General features: G+C 37.6%; 1 protein-coding gene across 1 annotated transcript in view; it reads left to right on the top strand.

Moving 5' to 3' along the window:
* Positions 1-10,531: 10,531 nt before the first annotated feature.
* adcy8 (adenylate cyclase 8 (brain)) overlaps positions 10,532-19,402 on the top strand; it is a 93,173-nt gene continuing 84,302 nt past the window's right edge. Inside the window, exon 1 of the mRNA XM_030161042.1 lies at positions 10,532-10,678. Within this exon, the coding sequence (XP_030016902.1) occupies positions 10,559-10,678 (120 nt within the window). The 5' untranslated portion in view covers positions 10,532-10,558. The remainder of the gene's footprint in view (positions 10,679-19,402) is intronic.

Raw genomic sequence — 19,402 nt, 5'->3', positions numbered from 1 at the left:
CACCCTGTATATTTTTATTAGTAAGTTTATTTTAACATTTTTATCAATTACTAGAAATTTCAGGCGACAGCATTTGAATTCCAGGCGACCCCCTGTGGGGTCCCGACCCCAAGGTTGAAAACACTGTATTAATTGATCTAAATGAAATCCCAGCGCTATATTAAAGACAAATATGTGACATCAGAGGAACATCATATAGGACAGAGGACTGTGGGAAGCAGAGCAGCCTCCTCACATTCTGATTCATCATGACTGATTTAAAGCTCCGTATACTCTCAAAGAGGCGGGAAAACCCCCCCATAAAAAATAAACTGTTTTCCACAAAGCAGGCTGTGTCGAGAGCACCAGGAATCAGAAAATCCCCTCTTCATGCTCTACTTTTCCTCTTGAAATGTGCTCTTAGTGCAGCAGTTTTGTGTGCGGAGGAAAGCGTGGCGGAGCACTTCAGAGCTTTTCTCTCAGCGACAGAGGACACCCGACTGTCTGTTTGAGGCTTTTTATCAGCGCTGACACAACTCTGCCTCCAGTATATAAAGCATTTTTATCTCCACAGAAAGAGGAACGAGGCAGAGCCGACACTGAATCACAACCATCTACTACTGATTTACAGTCGGACTGGAAGAACCGCAGCGTCTGTTTTCAAAGCGCTGACCTTTTCAAAACATGGTCGTATTTTTGTAGATGTTAACCCTCCGGTATCGCAAACTGATCTCATGAAACGCTGTTATGTGTCACGACAGTTCTAATGGCATTTGGCGTGTTATACCTACGCATTTTTGACCTCTCGAGTGTTATTCAACGCCATCTGATCGCATGTCGGTTTACGCCAAGATCTCTGGTTCACATAACCCTAACCCTCAATGCGTGGTCTTTAACGCAACATAAACTAGGGATGTAACGATTTCTGGTATAATGATAAACTGCGGTAAAATTGCCAACCGTTAGTATTGCCGTTTAAATTCTAATTCTCATGATAACCATGTTTGATTATCGCACTTTTCGGGAGAAAACGCCTATGTAAAGATCTGCTTTTATGTCAAATATTTGAGTATAGTTTTAATTTATTACAATTTTGATTTTATATACCTATTATTTGGAACCAATATTCACTTTTAAAGTCTTTGAAAAGGTTCATTAAGCAACTGTGTGTTATTTATGCAATAAAGTATACTCATTTTTCAAATCAGATTCTAAATGTTTTTTTTTTTTGTCCTTTTATGTTTTTATAGTAGGTCAAAGTGAAAAAAATAATAGACAGATGAGAAAAACAGATCCCAAACATGGGTATAGTAAACATTTGTTTATATAGTATATAAAGGCAAAATCAAAAGGACTGAAAAATAGACAAAATAGGTTCAGACCACTAAGGGTTAATATTTGAATGTTTCTGCAACAGAAGGTACACTGTGCCAGTTATTTTATTTATTATTTATGTATGTATGTATTTTTTTTTTTTTTAAATACAACTTGGTTAAATTATTTCAGTGTGTGTATCAGTACTTTTTGAACATTTTGAGCACAATTTCAACAATATAATAATGATAACCGAGATAATTTTGGTCACAATAACCGTGATATGAAATTTTCAAATGGCTCCATCCCTAACGTAAACATACATGTGGAAAGCTTATACTGCATACAGATTACACGGCGATTCAAAGTCATGTGTATGTTTACACGAGTCATGACATCATCGATATGGGTATCGGCCCACAGAGGTGCATCTACACACTGAAAGTGCATAATCTGCACAGTGGGATGGTAATGTCAGAATGTTTTTTCATATTGTTTTTAACTTTTTTAAATTAATTAATTAATTAATTAACTAGAAGCACTCGGAGAGCACAGACCTCCGCCAAGGCAGATCAGTGCTCCGTTGCCCCCCCACACCCCCCACCCCCGATCACCACCAAAATTCAATCATTTGTTCCTTGTGCCAGTATCAACATTTCCTGAAATTTTCATCCAAATCTGTTCATAACTTTTTGAGTTATCTTGCACGCAGACAGACAGACAGACAGACAGACAGACAGACAGACAGACAGACACCAACAAAAACATAACCTCTTTGTTGGAGGTAAATAATTATTTTGGTGGTGCAGTGGTTAGCACTGGTACCTCACAGACAGAAGGTCCTGGGTTCGATTCCAACACCAGTCCATGGGGCGGGACCTTTCTGTGTGGAGTTTGCATGTTCTCCCCGTGTCTGCGTGGGTTCTCTCCGGGTACTCGGCTCCTCCCACCATCCAAACACATGCACTGATAGGTTAATTGGTAAATTGCCCATAAGTGTTAATGTGACAGTGATTGTTTGTGTTTACATGTTCAGTCCTGTGATGAACTGGCGAGTCGTCCAGGGTGTACCCCGCCTTCACCCATAAGTAGCTGGGATAGGCTCCAAGCGACCCCGTGACCCTAGTGAGGATAAAGTCGGTTCAGAAAATGAATGAATTTATTTATTTTTAAATTTTTTTTGTGTGTGTTTCATCAAGTTGAGCCATTAAAAAACAAACAAATACCTAATAACTGTCACATTTTAATGTAAACCAGTGTTTTTCAATCTTGGAAATCTTAGAAATTTGTGATGTTAAAAGGGGTCATGAGCTAAAAACAGTTGGGAACCACTGATGTAAACAAGCCATACTTTTTGATGCAAAAAAAAAAAAAAAAGACAGAAATGTATTGTTTTGATGCTAGTTCTGTAATTTTTTACTTTTAGCAAGTTAGCATAGAGATCATATTAATATCATATTAAAAGTAGGAATAACTAAGGTCCCAGTACTGTACTCTGTGGAACACCACAGATTACTACATACATTAGTCGCTTTTCCATTGACCCTCAAACTAATATAACTTACACAAAAGAATGACTGAATGGAAAAATGACAATTTCATCAAAACTCGTTTTTCAACAAAAGTTTTTGTTCTTGTTCGATGTGGTTTTTCGTAGTAAAACGGTATATCACGCAAAACTGTAATGGAAAAACGTTTTTGTGCAACTAGAGTCACATGAACAAAAACAAATGGATGTTGACGGATGTTAGAACAAGAGAAGAAGAAGAGTTGAACCCAAACGTGTGTTGTGGACACACCAGGAAACCACATCAGGTTAGAATTTAGTAGGAGATAGAGGAGGAACCAGCATTCTACATTCAAACCAACACAGATTTATGTTCCTGTTTATGGAAGGACTGACACTGACATCTACCAGAAGAAAGAAACTCAGCAGCACAGCAGGGATTGAATGGAAGAACCGACATTACACACTTCTGTTCCAACACATTTATATAAATATGGGGAAAGTTTAGCTCAAATGTACGATAGAAAAGGGACTAATGTTCTGTTTATTCTGCATAAAAATTGTTTTAGTTTTTTTTTTTTTTTTTTTCTCCATCCTGTCATGTCGGTGATTCACACTAACACTGGTTCATATTATTATTTTTGGTTTTAGGTCAAATGTTAAATGTGTCAGTGTGTATTTTGTACTCACTTGGTAGAAGGGTGTTCGTGTAGGAACTTAACACTGTTTATTATGGGATGGTTTTAGTGCAGTGGTTCCCAACCTTTTTGGCTCGTGACCCCATTTTAAAATCACACATTTCTGGTGACCCCAGGCATTCAAAATGGAGAATTTTTTTACTAAAATTAATTTGTTTTTGATCATGTAATAGTTTTCTATATTATGTTGGTAATAAATGTTAATGTTAGAGGACATTTAGTCTATATAATGTATATATTATGGACGGAGGCAGTAAATCCAGGCGTAGATTACTGCACAAAGTGAGAATTTGATTTTCCTTGGTCAGGATCTGTCCAGTCAGTCCAGCTGTGATTTACAAGGAGGACAATTAATACTGAACAAACAAGAACTGAAACTATGAATTATGAAAGAGCTGCAGCATCTGAAACTGACCACAGTGAACATTTGACACAGAAACAGAACCACAGTGCTTCAGTTTCAGCTTCAGAGTCTGTCATGTCTTTTATTTATGTAGTGTGATTGTTTCTGTCAGCTCACCAGATATTTTTATTAGTAAGTTTTTTTATTTTATCAACAAGTAGAAATTCCAGGCAATCCCATTTGAATTCCACATGGGGTCCTGACCCCAAAGCTGAAAATCACTGTTTTAGTGGATGGATCAGAATTTGAACAATCAGACACAGATGAACGACTTTTGAATTCTGACCTAAAACAAATAGTGTAAAATAATATGACGCTTAATAACATGCAGTGCAAAGTGTGTGTAATAGCTCACCCAGATACCCGAAGGAAGTCAGAGGGGGAATTAGAGCAGAAATGTGCCCTGTATTTGTGTTTTTAACTGCTGCTGAGGCTAAAAAACACAACGCTGCCAGCTCTGTGTGTGTGTTTTGTTTCCTTCAGAGCTCATTGTGTTGGAGAATTATGGTTGAAAGGTGTGATTGTGTTGGACATTACTGGTGTCAGGGGGTGGACAAAGTGTGATAGCATGTGGAGGTCGGGTGACGCAGGAGATCGAAGTTCACCCGCAGTCACAACTGACGCTTTTATCGCCACTTGTGTTTTATTTTGGTTTTTAATGGCTTTAATTTCACATTTGTCGAAGGAATAACTGCGGAAAGCCGACACATTTACACAGACGCTGATCGACGTGTGTTGACGCAGGAGGTCATTTAATGAATAGACTCTAAATCAGGGGACAGTTCATCCACGTCTGTGTCACAGTAATCCCACACAGACCTGTTCATGACCAGAGCTGGAAATGTGACCTCTGACAAATGAAGTTTTTACAGTAAACGACTAATCAGCTTCATTGGCTCCAGTACGTCTGAGACAAAACCTTCAGTTACTACCTATGTTCATGAGGAAATGGCATAAAAATATTCACTCTTATCTTGTTCTGTGTATGTTGTTATTAAACCTTTTTCTTTTAGGGCTGCAAAACATAATTACTTTCATTGTCTATTAACTTTTTATTATTTTGTTGATGACTAATTAATCACTAGGTTTATAAAATGTCAGGTATCGTAAACAAAAACAAACACTGCATTCATGCCAGTTTTCCTCTCGTTTAATTTGGTGTAATTAGAAAAAAGGAAAAAAGAAAATAAAAGAAAAATTGGAATCTTTTTTAAAATGAATAAATAAATGTTGAAATATACTATGAAATAATTATTATGCAGCCCAAATTACACTGGTCTATTGTAGCTTTAAAAGCCAAAAATGTTTATATAATAAAAGACTAAAACATGCTGTTTGCAGGTGAACTACAATCCACAGTACATAAGCAGATAAAAAAAAACTGATTGATAGATTATATTATGATTACAGTGGTTAAATATTTAAATAGTTGAAAGTCAAATACATTTTAAAATCCTTTAAGTTAAGTTAAGTTTAAGTTAATCCTTTAAGTGTGTCCTGACTTTTCCACAGTGTTATTAGATACAGATTAGTTACAGATAGGGATGTAACCATATGAAAATTTCATATGACGGTTATTGTGACCAAAATTATCACGGTTATCATTATTATCACGGTATTGTTGAAACTGTGCTCAAAATGTTCAAAAAGTACTGATACACACACACTGAAATAATTTAACCAAGTTGTATTTAAAACTAAACAAAACAAAACAAAAAACAAATAAAATAATTGGCACAATGTCCCTTCTGTTGCAGAAACATTCAAACATTAACCCTTAGTGGTCTGAGCCTTTTTTGTCCGTTTTTCAGTCCTTTTGATTTTGCCGTTATATACTATATAGGCAAAATCTGGTGTTGGTATCTTTTTTGCAGCACAACTTAATTTTTATTATCTGTCTATTATTTTTTCACTTTAACCTACTATAAAAATAAAAGGACAAAAATAACACACACAAAAAAAAAAAAATCCGATTTGAAAAATGTGTATACTTTATTGCATAAATAACACACAGATGCTTAACGAACCTTTTCAAAGACTATAAAAGTGAATATTGGTTCCAAATATTAGGTATATAAAATCAAAACTGTAATAAATTAAAACTATACTCAAATATTTGACATAGAAGCAGATCTTTACATAGGTGTTTTCTACGGAAAAGTGTGGTAATCAAACACGGTTATCATGAGAATTAAAATTTGAACGGTAATACTAACGGTTGGCGGTTTATCGTTATACCGGTAATCGTTACATCCCTAGTTACAGACTATTTATGGTAGAATCTGTCAGTTGTTCCATATGTTTTGTGCTGATAGAAACAGTCTTCAGAGTGTGTTTAGATTGGGTGGATGGCAGCAGATGCTCAGGACGTGTCCAGGCTTGTCTTTGGCTGTAACCTTCCCCTATACACAACCCCCCCCCCCCCCGGAGCCCCAAACATAGAACACGTTACCTCACATCTTCCGCATTAACCGTTTGAGCGGCAGACGCAGTGTGTGTGTGCGTTTGTGTACGTGTGCGCAGCCATGTGCCAACAGCCCAGGGTTCTCCTCCTGCCTGTTGAACTTTGAGCCAACCTGTTTTAACACTTGCGTCATGTGAAGCTGCAGGAGGACGGCGGTGTTGCAGAGCGTTACATCAGCTCTGCCGTGCGATGCTTTTAAAGAGCCGAGCCCATGAAAGTCTGGGTCGTAAAGAATGAACACTGAGTCACTGCTGCTGCGTTCCACTTCTGCTTGGAATAAGGTGTCTTTATTTTATAAAGCGCAAATCCAACGATGATGGGGAATTCGAATTATTACCTCAGAATCAGGGGTGTCGAACATGCGGCCCGTGGGTCAAAACCGGCCCACCGAAGGGTCCAACCAGGCCCATGGAATGAACTTGCAGATAGATAGATAGATAGATAGATAAGCTTTATTTCAGACTCATGGTCCACATTAAGAAACAAACAGATAAATACAAAGACAATAATAAAAAAAAAACCTCTAAACCTGGGCTCTCAAACTCATGTTCTTTCAGGTTCCACATTCAGCCTGATTTAATCTCCAGTGGGTCAGACCAGGAAAATAATAACAGAATAACCTATAAATAATGACGACTCCAGATTTTTGTCTTTATTTTAGTGCAAAAAACACCACAAAATTATGAAAATACTACTTTTATAAACTATCCAAACAAACATTTGAATAACCTGAAAAAACTGAAATTTCTCAAGAAAAATCAGTGCAATTTTAACAATATTCTGCCTCCACTTCTCATTAGTCCATGTGCATTCTGGATCAGATCTACAAGACACTAAACACTGAGGAACAGGAAGAAAAGAGTTCAAATTGGGCTGAATTTTCTTTAGACATTTCAGGTGTTCATATTTGTTCAGGTTATTCACATTTTATTGTTCCAGGATAGTTTGTAAATGTAAATATTTTCATAATTTAATGTTATTTTTTGCACTAAATGAAGTTGTCATTATTTATAGACATTATTTTTTTCCACATCAAACTGTGAAGAAATCTGCAGTCATTCTTTTTGTCGTTCTTCTGCTGTTATTATTTGACTGTAGATTATATTGTTCTGTGTATGTGGAACCTGAACTAAAATGAGTTCCACAGTCTGGACTGTGGAAGTTTTACACTTTGTAAATTAATTCCAGGTGTTGGACTGGAACCTTTGGGGGGACGCATGTTTGAGACCCCTGATCTGTACTTTCAAGAGGCAGATAGAATGATGGATTGATTTACTTTATTAATCCCCAAGGGGAAATTCAAAATACAAAAATACGGTCACCGCTCCACAAAAACAGTCATACCACATCAACAATCAACCAATAAATAAATGCAGAGTATAAGTAGCTGTGAAAAAGTTAGATTAAAAAGAAAGTAGATTTAAAGGACAAAATGTGTTTTATACCTATCACATGAACCCCCCCCCCACCCACCAGGACAGAGATGTTCCTGAGCTTCTACCTCCTATACACCCCCCCCCAGCTACTCCTCCTCCTGTCTCCTCCCTCCTCCCCTCCCACTTAAAGACTTATACTGTCTTATTGCAAAGTGCAAAAATGACACTGAAGGTGTTAACAATCAAGGATGTCCAACTGGTTTTAGTTCAGGTTCCACATCTAGAATAACAAGAACAATAATATGTAAATAATTCACAACTACAAATTTTCATCTTGATTTAATGTAAAAACATAACAGGACACTATGCAATATTTCCATGTACAAACGATCCTCTGTGATCTGGAAGTTGGGTTAAAAAAAAAAGCTGCAATGTAATATGAGAAATTGTTCTTATTTTAATTCCAAACTCCAAAATTTTCACAATGTTCGCCTGTTAACAAATTTGTGTAACACTGTGTGTAATGCACATGTACAAATGATAAGTTGAGGCAGAATATTGTTAAAATTGCAGTAATTTTTCTGAAGAAATTTCAGTTTTTTCAGGTTATTCACATTTTTTCATGAAAGTTTGTAAATTGAAATATTTTCATAATTTAATGTTTTTTATTAGACTAAAACAAAAGAGGAAAAGTTGTGATTATTCCTAGGTTATTCTGTTGTTATTGTACTGGCTCTGATCCACTTCAGATCATACTGGTCTGGATGTGGAACCTGAACTAACAGGACTTGATCAGCCTAAACTGGTCTAAACTGTTAGATTTTCAGTGGTGATGAAGGGTTTGTAAAACGTGTGGTTTTTGTGGAACATGTAGTTCTGTGTCTGTAGCTGTGGTCTGTGGATCAGCTGGTGGGTCTGTGGTCTGTGGATCAGCTGGTGGGTTTGTGGTCTGAGGATCAGCTGGTGGGTTTGTGGTCTGTGGATCAGCTGGTGGGTCTGTGGTCTATGGATCAGCTGGTGGGTCTGTGGTCTGTGGATCAGCTGGTGGGTCTGTTTAGACACATCACTAAGGCTCACATCATACCAGCCCGACCTTTGACCCCAGTGTGAGGCCGTAGTCCTTCCAGATGGGGTTCAGTTTGGTACGAGCCGGACTTGTCTGGGGTCATCGCTGTTGTTTGAGTCTACGTCAGACTGGAGGTGGATCAGAAGATTTTTTTGTTTTTTTTTTCCATTGAACATATTGTATTAACACACACTGAACCTAAAATCACACAAAAAACACAGGAAACCCCAGTAGGAAAAAGTCAGATTCTTGACTGTTTTTCACCAAAAACATGTTGAATGAACCAGATTTATAACTTAGAATGAACATGTAGTTTGAAAACTTCAATTTTATTCTTTTTTTTTTTTTTTTTTTTTTACAATTTTAGCAAATAACAGTATTTCGGCTCAAATGTGCTTATAGCTCTTCTTTGTGTCTGTTCATATTAAATCAGTCTCAGTGAATCCAAAGGAACTTTGTGTTGGTAAATGACAGTTGTTCAAATGGACAGGATTTCAGTTCTGTTCAACATGTTGATGCTCATATGAACTATGTTTTCAGCTCAAAAATGAACATTTCAGCACAATTAATGCTATATTTTCATGTCACAAATGGACAAGTTCTATTTGAACTGAATTCACCTGAAAAACAAATCTTCTCCTTTTGGATTCCCCAGTTTTTCTTCCCAGATTCTCTCCTCCATATCACATGTTTTATTTGTACAGGTTCAATCTGGAGTATGGTGCTGATCCATCCTGCTTCTGTTCCACCAATACATACATGAAAATGGCACACAGCACTGTTTACATCAACACTTTTACAATAAGAAGCATTTTTATACAGAAAGAACAATTCTAGATTGTTCTTTCCTCTTTAGTCTGATGCTAAACTATCCAATAAATAATAGTGCTCCTAGTTTTGCACAGGGATAATTAGTGTAAACGCTGACATGGCTGCAGAGCATCAGTATGATGGGATCCACAACAACCATGTCACATCCGTCCACTGACACATTTAGTGTTTTTGTGTCAGCTGGGATTGTTTTAGATCCACAATACCAACATTTATGAAGAAGAGCACAATTAGCAATAGGAAGTTTCAGTCAGTCCTGGATGATCCCAGTCATCCCTTGATGATGAGTTCAGGTTGCTTCCATCAGGTCGCAGATACAGTATTCCTAAATGCAGGACCAATAGGATGAGGAATTCTTTGGTTCCGGCAGCCATTGTTCTGCTGAATAATTCTTTGTAATGTTGGTGCTATTGTTTTTAATGGATTATTTATTGTATTTATTGTCGGTTTGTTGTCCATGTGAAACTGCTGGCTGTAGAACAAATTGCCCCTTGGGGGTAATAAGTTTACCTTGAACCTTGAACCTTGATAAGTTTATTACTAATAAAGTACTGATACTGACCAGAGCATCATGGGTAATGTCACATCCGTCCACCAGCAAAAGTTTTCACATACACATGCTATTCCAAATCCAATGTTTCTGAAAATAGAGCTTCCACTGTCAAAGAATATCAGTAGTCTGTGCACAAATGGATTAGCATTATTTACACACACTTCTATGCATTATGACAGCTGTTTTTTTTTTGACAAAAATGACCACTTATTTGAGCCCCTAAGGAAATTTTAGCCGACTTACATGAAAATGCCTCAGGTGTTTTTTTGTTTGTTTTTTTTATCCATCCGTCAGTTGTGTGTGTGTTCTATCCTTCAGTTGTGTGTTTGTGTTGCAGGTCGCTGCTCAGGCTGTGTTGTTCCTGTGTATGAACACCGCTGGGATCTTCATCAGTTACCTGTCGGACCGGGCCCAGCGCCAGGCCTTCCTGGAGACACGGCGCTGCATCGAGGCCCGGCTCAGACTGGAGACAGAAAACCAGAGACAGGTAGGTTCTGACCTCTAAACTATATGGACAAAAGTATGTGGACATATCGGCACAATCCCAATTCACTCCTAACCCTCCCCTTTGGCCCCTCCCCTTTAACCCCAGTTCTAAGGGGTAGTGGTGTCCTCATTCCTCTCTTAAATGGTCCAACCCTTCCAGACCTGCTCCGTCATCATCAGTCATGGATGTCACTATAAACAGATGTTCTAACTTTGTTTGGGACAGAATTGTCCATGTGGTCAGCAGCTGGAACCGTCTGTGTTCCATGGGCTTTGGACATCTGTTTACATCTATCAGCTAGGGCCGTGTATTGGAAAGAATGTGGCAATACGATACAAATCACAATACTGCGCTCACGATATGATATATTGCGATATATCACGATACTGTTAAGGGATGTTAAGAGATTATTTCCTGGAAAAATTTAATTATACCAGAAATATACACAAATACTGAACATATTTGTATTTGTTCAGAACACGATTTAATACTATATCACAAAACTTTCCTCTGTAAAAACTAACATTTTTTTTTACAGATAAAGAAAAATAAAATTACAAGCAAAAAACACACACAAATAAAAAAAATAAAATGATGTTTTACAGATATTACAGTTTCAGATCCTGCTCAAATGTTCATATGCTATTAGTTGTGAATAGAATGTATAGTGTTCAGTCCCTGAATAATCCAACATCAGAAGAGTATTTTAATGCAAGGACCCACCATCTGCCTCTCAGACGGTAAAAAGTGCTTTTAGGATGATTGAAATAACTATTATTTAACAAAACAGTGTTATCAGTTAAAAAAAAAATATGCATGACCTGCAATATCACAATACTATTTTTTATTAGACAAACAACAGAGTAAAACACCCATGTGAATGTAGAAATAAAAGAGCAAATAAAAAATAAAAAACAAAAACATGAACCTCTGCCATATCTCCATTTAAATAAATACCTAAAAATATTGATACAGTACTTTTTAATATCGATACAGTATTATGAAATGAAATATCGCAATATGTTGCAGAAGCGATACTTTCTTACACCCCTACTATCAACTATAAACTGCAGAAATGCGATCTAGAACACATTGAAATGACATTAAATGGACGATCACATGATTCAGTTTCTGAAGTAAATCTGTCCATTTGTGTGTTTCTTTGGTCACTGCTGCTCTGTTTTGCTGTTTACCTCCATCTGACCCATAACTGGAACTGAATTATGGCAGATTTTCTCATACCCATATTCGTTTTATACCTCCACCAAGGGGGTTATGTTTTTGCCAGCGTTGGTTTGTCTGTCTGTGTGTGTGCAAGATAACTGGAAAAGTTACGGACGGATTTGGATGAAAATTTCAGGAAATGTTGATACTGGCACAAGGAACAAATGATTCAATTTTTGGTGGTGACGTGGGGGGTGGGGGTGCATTGATCTGCCTTGGCAGAGGTCTGTGCTCTCTGAGTGCTTTTCTAGTTTTTTCATTTATTTATTTTTAATTTATTTATTTTGTACAACAAATCAAACATTAAGACAAACAAAGGAATTGTGCAGGTGAGATCAGAAAACCCCTGTGGGGCTTATAAAGTTAATCTGACCTCATAACAGCATTAGCTTAAAGAAAGACAATAGAAATAAAACAATAATATACGAAGTACAAAAAATATAAACAGAGAATAAAAGAAAAAGAGTATGTGTAAGTGTGTGTCAGTGTGGCAGAGAGTGTGTATGAACAATATTTAAACGTGTTGAATCAGATCTCTCAGCCTCAACTTAAACTGACTGAGGTCGACTGAGACGTGATTTGAATAGAACTGTTCCATAGCTGAAACATGATTAACATAGATTAAAAATTATACTTAATTGTGATTAATCAAAATTAATCCACAGCAACCCTGTGATTAATCTGATTAAACATTTGAATCATTTGCCGGCACTAATTGTTACATTATCGGCTCCATTACATTTCACAGGTGTTTTTTTCATACGAGTAATAACATTTTGCTCCTAATGTCCTCAGTTATTGTGTCCAAATTGTTGGTAAACCTCCTTCAGCTCTAGTTTTAGAGGCGTTTGATGTTGAAGATGAACGTCCTCCTCCTCCTGAACAGCTGTCAATCATCATGTTCTTTCAGTTCCACGTTCATCAGGTCTTTTGTGTCGGCCTGTCACAGTTATTACATAATCACTGACGGTCATTGTTTGAGCTGACTGTCATCGTTTTGCATAAAAACGTGGTTAAAATGATTTCCACTAGTTGTATAACCCCCACCCCCCCCGATGAAACTAAGACAAAGGCCGAGTTTCTTCAGCGTTTACCGGAGCTGTTTTAATGATCATCCTGTTGCGTTTCCTTCATCTTCTTCATGTCCCAGGTTGTTTCAGGAGATTTGAAGCAAAACATTCACCTTATGTGGAGAAAATCTTGTCTGATAATCGACTCAACCCTTATTAGACGTTGGTGTCACCGGTGACACCGACATTCAAACGACCGTAACTCCTGAACCGTTACCGACACAATCCAACCGCCATCTTTGATCTGGGGTTGGGTTCTTCCTATTGGTCTAGAACACAGTAGGGTAGAGGTCTGCATTGGCTGAGGGGGCGGGGTGGAAGTGGGCGGGGCTTACAGCAGTAGAGTGCAATCGGTGAGAGAGACATGGAAGATTTTTATGCCTTTTATCAGCGTTTTAGCGAAGTTTTAGTGGTGAATTCTGTAAATAATTGTATATAATAGTGATGTTCGTGCTGTTCTGGAGGGTTCTACTAGTGTGTTAAGTCAAATTTCTTTTTTTTTTTTTCACAGTTTTTATGTGTATTTTCCAGTTTGTATAGTTCATTGATAGAGCCCGTTTCCATTCACACCAATACTCGGATCATTATCTGATTTCTGGAGTTCTCAGATTGTTCCAGGGATCATGTACAAGACAATCCAGGCTCTTTTCATGGGTCGTTCCACGTTGGTGGAACACTCTACCAAGTGCTACAAGAACAGAGCATCCCTGCGTATCTTCAAGAAGCTCCTGAAGACCCAGCTCTTCCGAGAGCATCCTATCCTAGCACTTTCAAACATTCCATTTTAAATATTCTAATAAGGTTTTTCCCAGGATAACCACAGATTCTTCCAGGATTATCTCTGGACCTGCTGCGGTGATCCTGCCTCTCTCCTGCCCTCATCATCACCACTCACTTATCCTCAACTGCCTCCATGTGTCTCCCTCTACCCCCCTTCTCCCCCAGTCTCTATCGTTCTCTCTTTTTCTCTTTCTTTACTCTCTCTCTTTAACCCACTGGTCCTGTCACTCTCCATCCTCCAGTCTGGGTCTGCTCCAGGTTTCTGCTGTTAAAGGGAAGTTTTTCCTTCCACTGTCACCAGTCACAAGTGTTTGCTCCTGGAGGATTCTGTTGGGTTTCTGTAAATTGGCTTAGAGTCTGGTTTGGACCAACTCTATATATAAAGTCTCATGAGATAACTTTTTTTGGGATCTGGCGCTATATAAATAAAATTTGATTGATTGAGTGATTTAATTGCTTTTCCCCTGTAAGTCGCTTTGGAAAAAAGCGTCTGCCAAATGCATAAACATAAACATGTAAACAGGATCCTCTGATTGGCTTTATCCGATAGCAGCAGTAATCTGATCAGGAGAAATCGGATTAACGCACCTAGATTTCTCCCCAATATTTTGATGTCTTCACACATGTATACAGGTTAATCCAGTAGTTTCCAACCTTTTGAGGCTCATGACCCCATTTTAGCATCACAAATTTCTGGCGACCCCAGACATTCAAAACAGAGACTTTTTTTTTTTTGCCAAAATTTATTTGTTTTTGATCATGTAATAGTTTGCTATACTATGTTGCAAATAAATGTTAATTTTACAGGACATTAAGGCTATATAATGTATATTATTGTGGACGGAGGCAGAAAAGCCGAGTAGATTACTGCACAAAGGGAGAATTTTGTACAGTCAGTCCAAAGGCTGCAAATTAATTGAAAAAACAAGAACTCAAACTATGAATTATGAAAGAGCTGCAGCATCTGAAACTGACCACAATGAACATTTGAAAGAAACAGAACCACAGTGCTTCAGTTTCAGCTTCACAGTTTGTCAGGTCTTTTATGTATTATGATTGTCTCTGTCAACTCAACATATATTTTTTATTAGTAATTTTTTTTTTTTTTTTTTTTTTTAATCAGTTGCTATAAAGTTCAGGCGACTCCATTTGAATTCCAGGCGACCCCACGTAGGGTCCTGACCACAAGGTTGAAAAACACTGGGTTAACCTGATTTTTTTCGGGTTGGGTTTCTGGTCATGAACACACAGTGATCTAGAACAACTACAATGGATCAACACATGGAAAAGACAGGAAAGGATATTTATAGAAACTCAGAAAGTTTAGTTATGAACATTTACTGTTGGTTTTCATCATAAATATGATAGAAATTCAAGTCGTTTTTTTTTTTTTTTTTTTTTGCTCTAACACTGTTTTAAGCATTTATTACATATAATAATGATAATAAATGGACAGATATTGAAAGTTTAGTTCTTCCTGAAAAAAAAGAAGCATTGGCAAAAAAGACATTTTCTGACACTTAAAAACAGCAGACCTCCACCAAGGCAGATCAGTGCCCCACCCCGATCACCACCAAAATTTAATCATTTCTTCCTTGTGTCAGTATCAACATTTCCTGAAACTTTCATGAAAATCCGTCCATAACTTTTTGAGTTATCTTGCTAACAAACAAACAAACAAACACACACACAAAGCAAAGTGATCACAATACCTCCTGGCGGAGGGTAACAACATAAATAAATCTAGGCCTGTCCTTAAACACAACCTGGAACTCCATCCAGGACGCTGTTTGTCTTGTGGATTTGGTGAAAACGAGGTAAATGTTTTGTTTTGTCGTCCTGTGCACAAGGACGTCGGTAATAGACTCTTTATCAGATCTTCTCCTTTGATGTCGGATCATTCTGTTGCAGTTTTGCTTCAGGATGAGTCATTTTTCAGGGTGAATTTTATTACTAAGCCTGGACGAAGACAGAACATTTAGTTTAAGGATGAGCTGTAAAGGAGCTGTGATTTTGGTAATGAATTGTAGTGAAATATGACCAGTGTTTTACAGCGCCTCGTAAACGACGCTGACTGTACATGACTCTATATAAAAGTGAAATCAGAAGTCTGCTCTGCTTTAATGGAAGCTGAGCGCAGATTTAGCGTCACTGTTTATCTGGAGGCGTCTCAGTCAAATATTCGACCACAGATTATTAAATCACAAATGTCATGTAAAAAACAGACAGAAGGACAACATGACAGTGATTAATACCAACACTGCTTCATTAGGGGGTGTAAGAAAATATTGGTTCTGTAACATATCGCGATATTTCATTTCACAATACTGTAGCGATATTAAAAAGTATGTATGATATTTGTAGGTATTTATTGAAATGCAAGATATTGTGGAGGTTCATTTTTCTTTTTTGTTTATATTTTATTTATTCTTATTTAACACTCTTTCATTAAATATGTTCGTGTCCTTTGTTGGGATTGAACTCAAGTTCTGTTCTGATCTAAGTTCTGAACTAATAGAATATGAACATTTGAAACAGGATCTGAAACTGTAATGTCTGTAAAACAGAATTTCAGTTTGAACACAGGACATTTTGTGATATAGCATTAGATCCTGTTGAGATCAAATAAAAATGTGTTCAGTATTTGTGCAGATTTATGATGTAATTCAATTCTTCGAAGAAATAATCATTTAAAAAAAGAAACCAACAAAAAAATGCCTTTTTAACAGTATCGTGATATATTGTGATATGTCGTATCGTGATCCTAGTTTTGTGATTTTTATCATATCACCAGATTCTTGCCGATACACAGCCCTAATTATTATTATTTTTGGTTCTAGGTCAAATGTTTAAATGTGTCAGTGGGTATTTTGTACTCACTTGGTCGAAGGGTGTTAGTGTAGGAATTTAACACTGTTTATTATGGGATGGATTTAGTGGATGGATCAGAATCTAAACAATTGGACAAAAATTAACAACTGTTGAATTCAGACCAAAAACAAATAGAAAAAATATGACCTTTAACAACATGAAGTACAAAGTGTGTATAATGTCACGTCCCTTACATATGCATGTGTGTATATTAGGATTAGACACTTCTGTGTAGATATTTATGGTGTATTTATACATTAGATACGTTAAAGATGCACCGATACCATTATCGGTATTGGGTCCGACCCTTTATGAAATAAACATGAATAAACGTGTCAGTCTGCGCTCTCTTTTTCTAGAAATCACTCAGAGAGCGCAGACCTCCACCAAGGCAGATCAGTGGGCCCCCGTTGGCAACCCCACCCCCCCCACCCCTGATCACCACTGAAATTTAATAATTTGTTCCTTGTGCCAGTATCAACATTTCCTGAAAATTTCATGAAAATCCGTCCATAACTTTTTGAGTTATCTTGCACACGGAGAGACAGACAGACCCAATGCCGGTAAAAAACATAACCTCCTTGGTGGAGGTAATAAAGCACATTTACAAAAGGAACCAACAACTGGAATGGGATTATTAAGGACCAGTATCGGTACTCGGTATCGGCAAGTACTCAAATGGAAGTACTCGTACTCGGTCCAGAAAACAGTGGTATCAGTGCATCCTTAATATACATGGATACTCACAGTTGATGTGTGCAGGATAAAAAACCACTGTATTGATATGAAGACCCCTTCTGGTTACAGGTGGGTAATTCACTAATGTTCTAATGTTAGTATTGATGTGTGATGATGTGATATGTTTAGAAAAAGGAAATGGAAAAAAAATGCAAGTCATAAAACAAATGCTGAAACTGAAAAGGTGAACAGGTACCTGGTCCACTGTCCTGGTCCTGGACCCAGATAGGCCCATTTGTGATGGTTCTGTCCACAGTACTGTGTCAGCAGGGGGACAGGGTACCAGTCTACAGAGGACAGAACCAGGACACTGACTGGACCTGAGGGACAGAGACACAGGACAAAGGTAGTCCAACAGGACTGAAGACAGACACTTTGAAAAGAGTGACTCATTACTGCAATAATTATTAAGATTAATTGATGTGAAAACTGTGTTTGGTTTGAACTTTTTTCGCCCTACACATGGACGTGGTTTTGATGCGTTTTCTTTTATGCAGTTCTAGATGCTCCACCTCTACATTTCAACGTCCCGTGTGTTACTACTCTGTGTCTCTCTCTCTCTCCAGTGTCGTCTTAGAGGTGTGTGGTCGTGAAGGTTTTCCATGTTTCTGCTGTCGACTCTGTTTGCGTTTTCACTTCCTGTCGTGAACAGGGTTTCATGAAGCGAGCGGAAGTGATTGATTAATGTCAGCTGACAGGATCTGAACGTTAGCATCTCCATTAATGAGGCCACTGAGATGAAAACAACGTGGACACTGCATCGATCCGGGCTGTGGCTCACACATAGGTGGCTTTGTTTACGCAGTGCAGTGGACGGTGAGGCTCGGAGAAAAGCCACAGAAAGCTTTTACCGCCTCGTATTTCCTGGAAGGTTGGGCTCTGATAAGCTTAGTGATGGTTGTAATGGAGTGAGGAGGGGGCCGCTTGAGTGTCAGCCAATCAGAGGCTGCCATTCCTGTCTGGGTGTGTTTCTAACCTCAGAGAAAGACACCAGGCTCTGGAGAAAGAGACGTTAAGTCAATCTGAAACTGTCTGAAGTGGCAATAAAAGCAGGATCCGGTTTTAGCCAACGTTTACCTTCGACCCTAAATTGGACGTGAAGACGGAGGCAGGAGTTCTGTCGTGGAGCGGCTGCAGGGCTTCGGCTCTGGGCTGAAATCAGTCTGTGATAATGACTTCCAAAGCAGATCTGACACCGAGTCCGCTGGCTCTCAGCTGTCCAAACCACCGAGCATGTCCAGTGGAGCGAACACACTCCCTGAAGCCGCTGTTAACTGTCCACACTGTAAAAAAAAGCCAAGAAAATACACAGAGCATCATTAAAACATGTAGAAATACCCAAGAAAATACACAGATTAACATTAAAACATGTAGAAATACCAAGAAAATACACGAGTAACATTAAACATGTAGAAAATACCCAAGAAAATACACAGACGTAACATTAAAACATGTAGAAATACCCAAGAAATACACAGAGTAAACATTAAAACATGTAAAAATACCAAGAAATACACAGAGTAACATGACAACATGTAGAAATACCCAAGAAATACACAGACTTAACATTAAAAACATGTAGAAATACCCAAGAACATACACAGAGTAACATTAAAACATGTAGAAATACCCAAGAAAATACCACAGAGTAACATTAAAACATGTAGAAATACCCCAAGAAATACACAGAGTAACATTAAAACATGTTAGAAATACCCAAGAAAATACACAGATTAACATAAAACATGTAGAAATACCAAGAAAATACACAGATTAACATTAAAAATGTAGAATACCCAAGAAAATACACAGAGTAACATTTAAAACATGTAGAAATACCCAAGAAAATACACAGAGTAACATTAAAACATGTAGAAATACCCAAGAAAATACACAGAGTAACATTAAAACATGTAGAAATACCCAAGAAAATACACAGAGTAACATTAAAACATGTAGAAATACCAAGAAATACACAGAGTAACATTAAAACATGTAGAAATACCCAAGAAATACACAGATTAACATTAAAACATGTAGA

Source organism: Sphaeramia orbicularis, chromosome 17, assembly GCF_902148855.1.
Source record: "Sphaeramia orbicularis chromosome 17, fSphaOr1.1, whole genome shotgun sequence".
NCBI lineage: Eukaryota > Metazoa > Chordata > Actinopteri > Kurtiformes > Apogonidae > Sphaeramia > Sphaeramia orbicularis.
The sequence above is the reverse complement of the archived record's forward strand: the minus strand, read 5'-3'. Positions and strand labels throughout refer to the sequence as shown.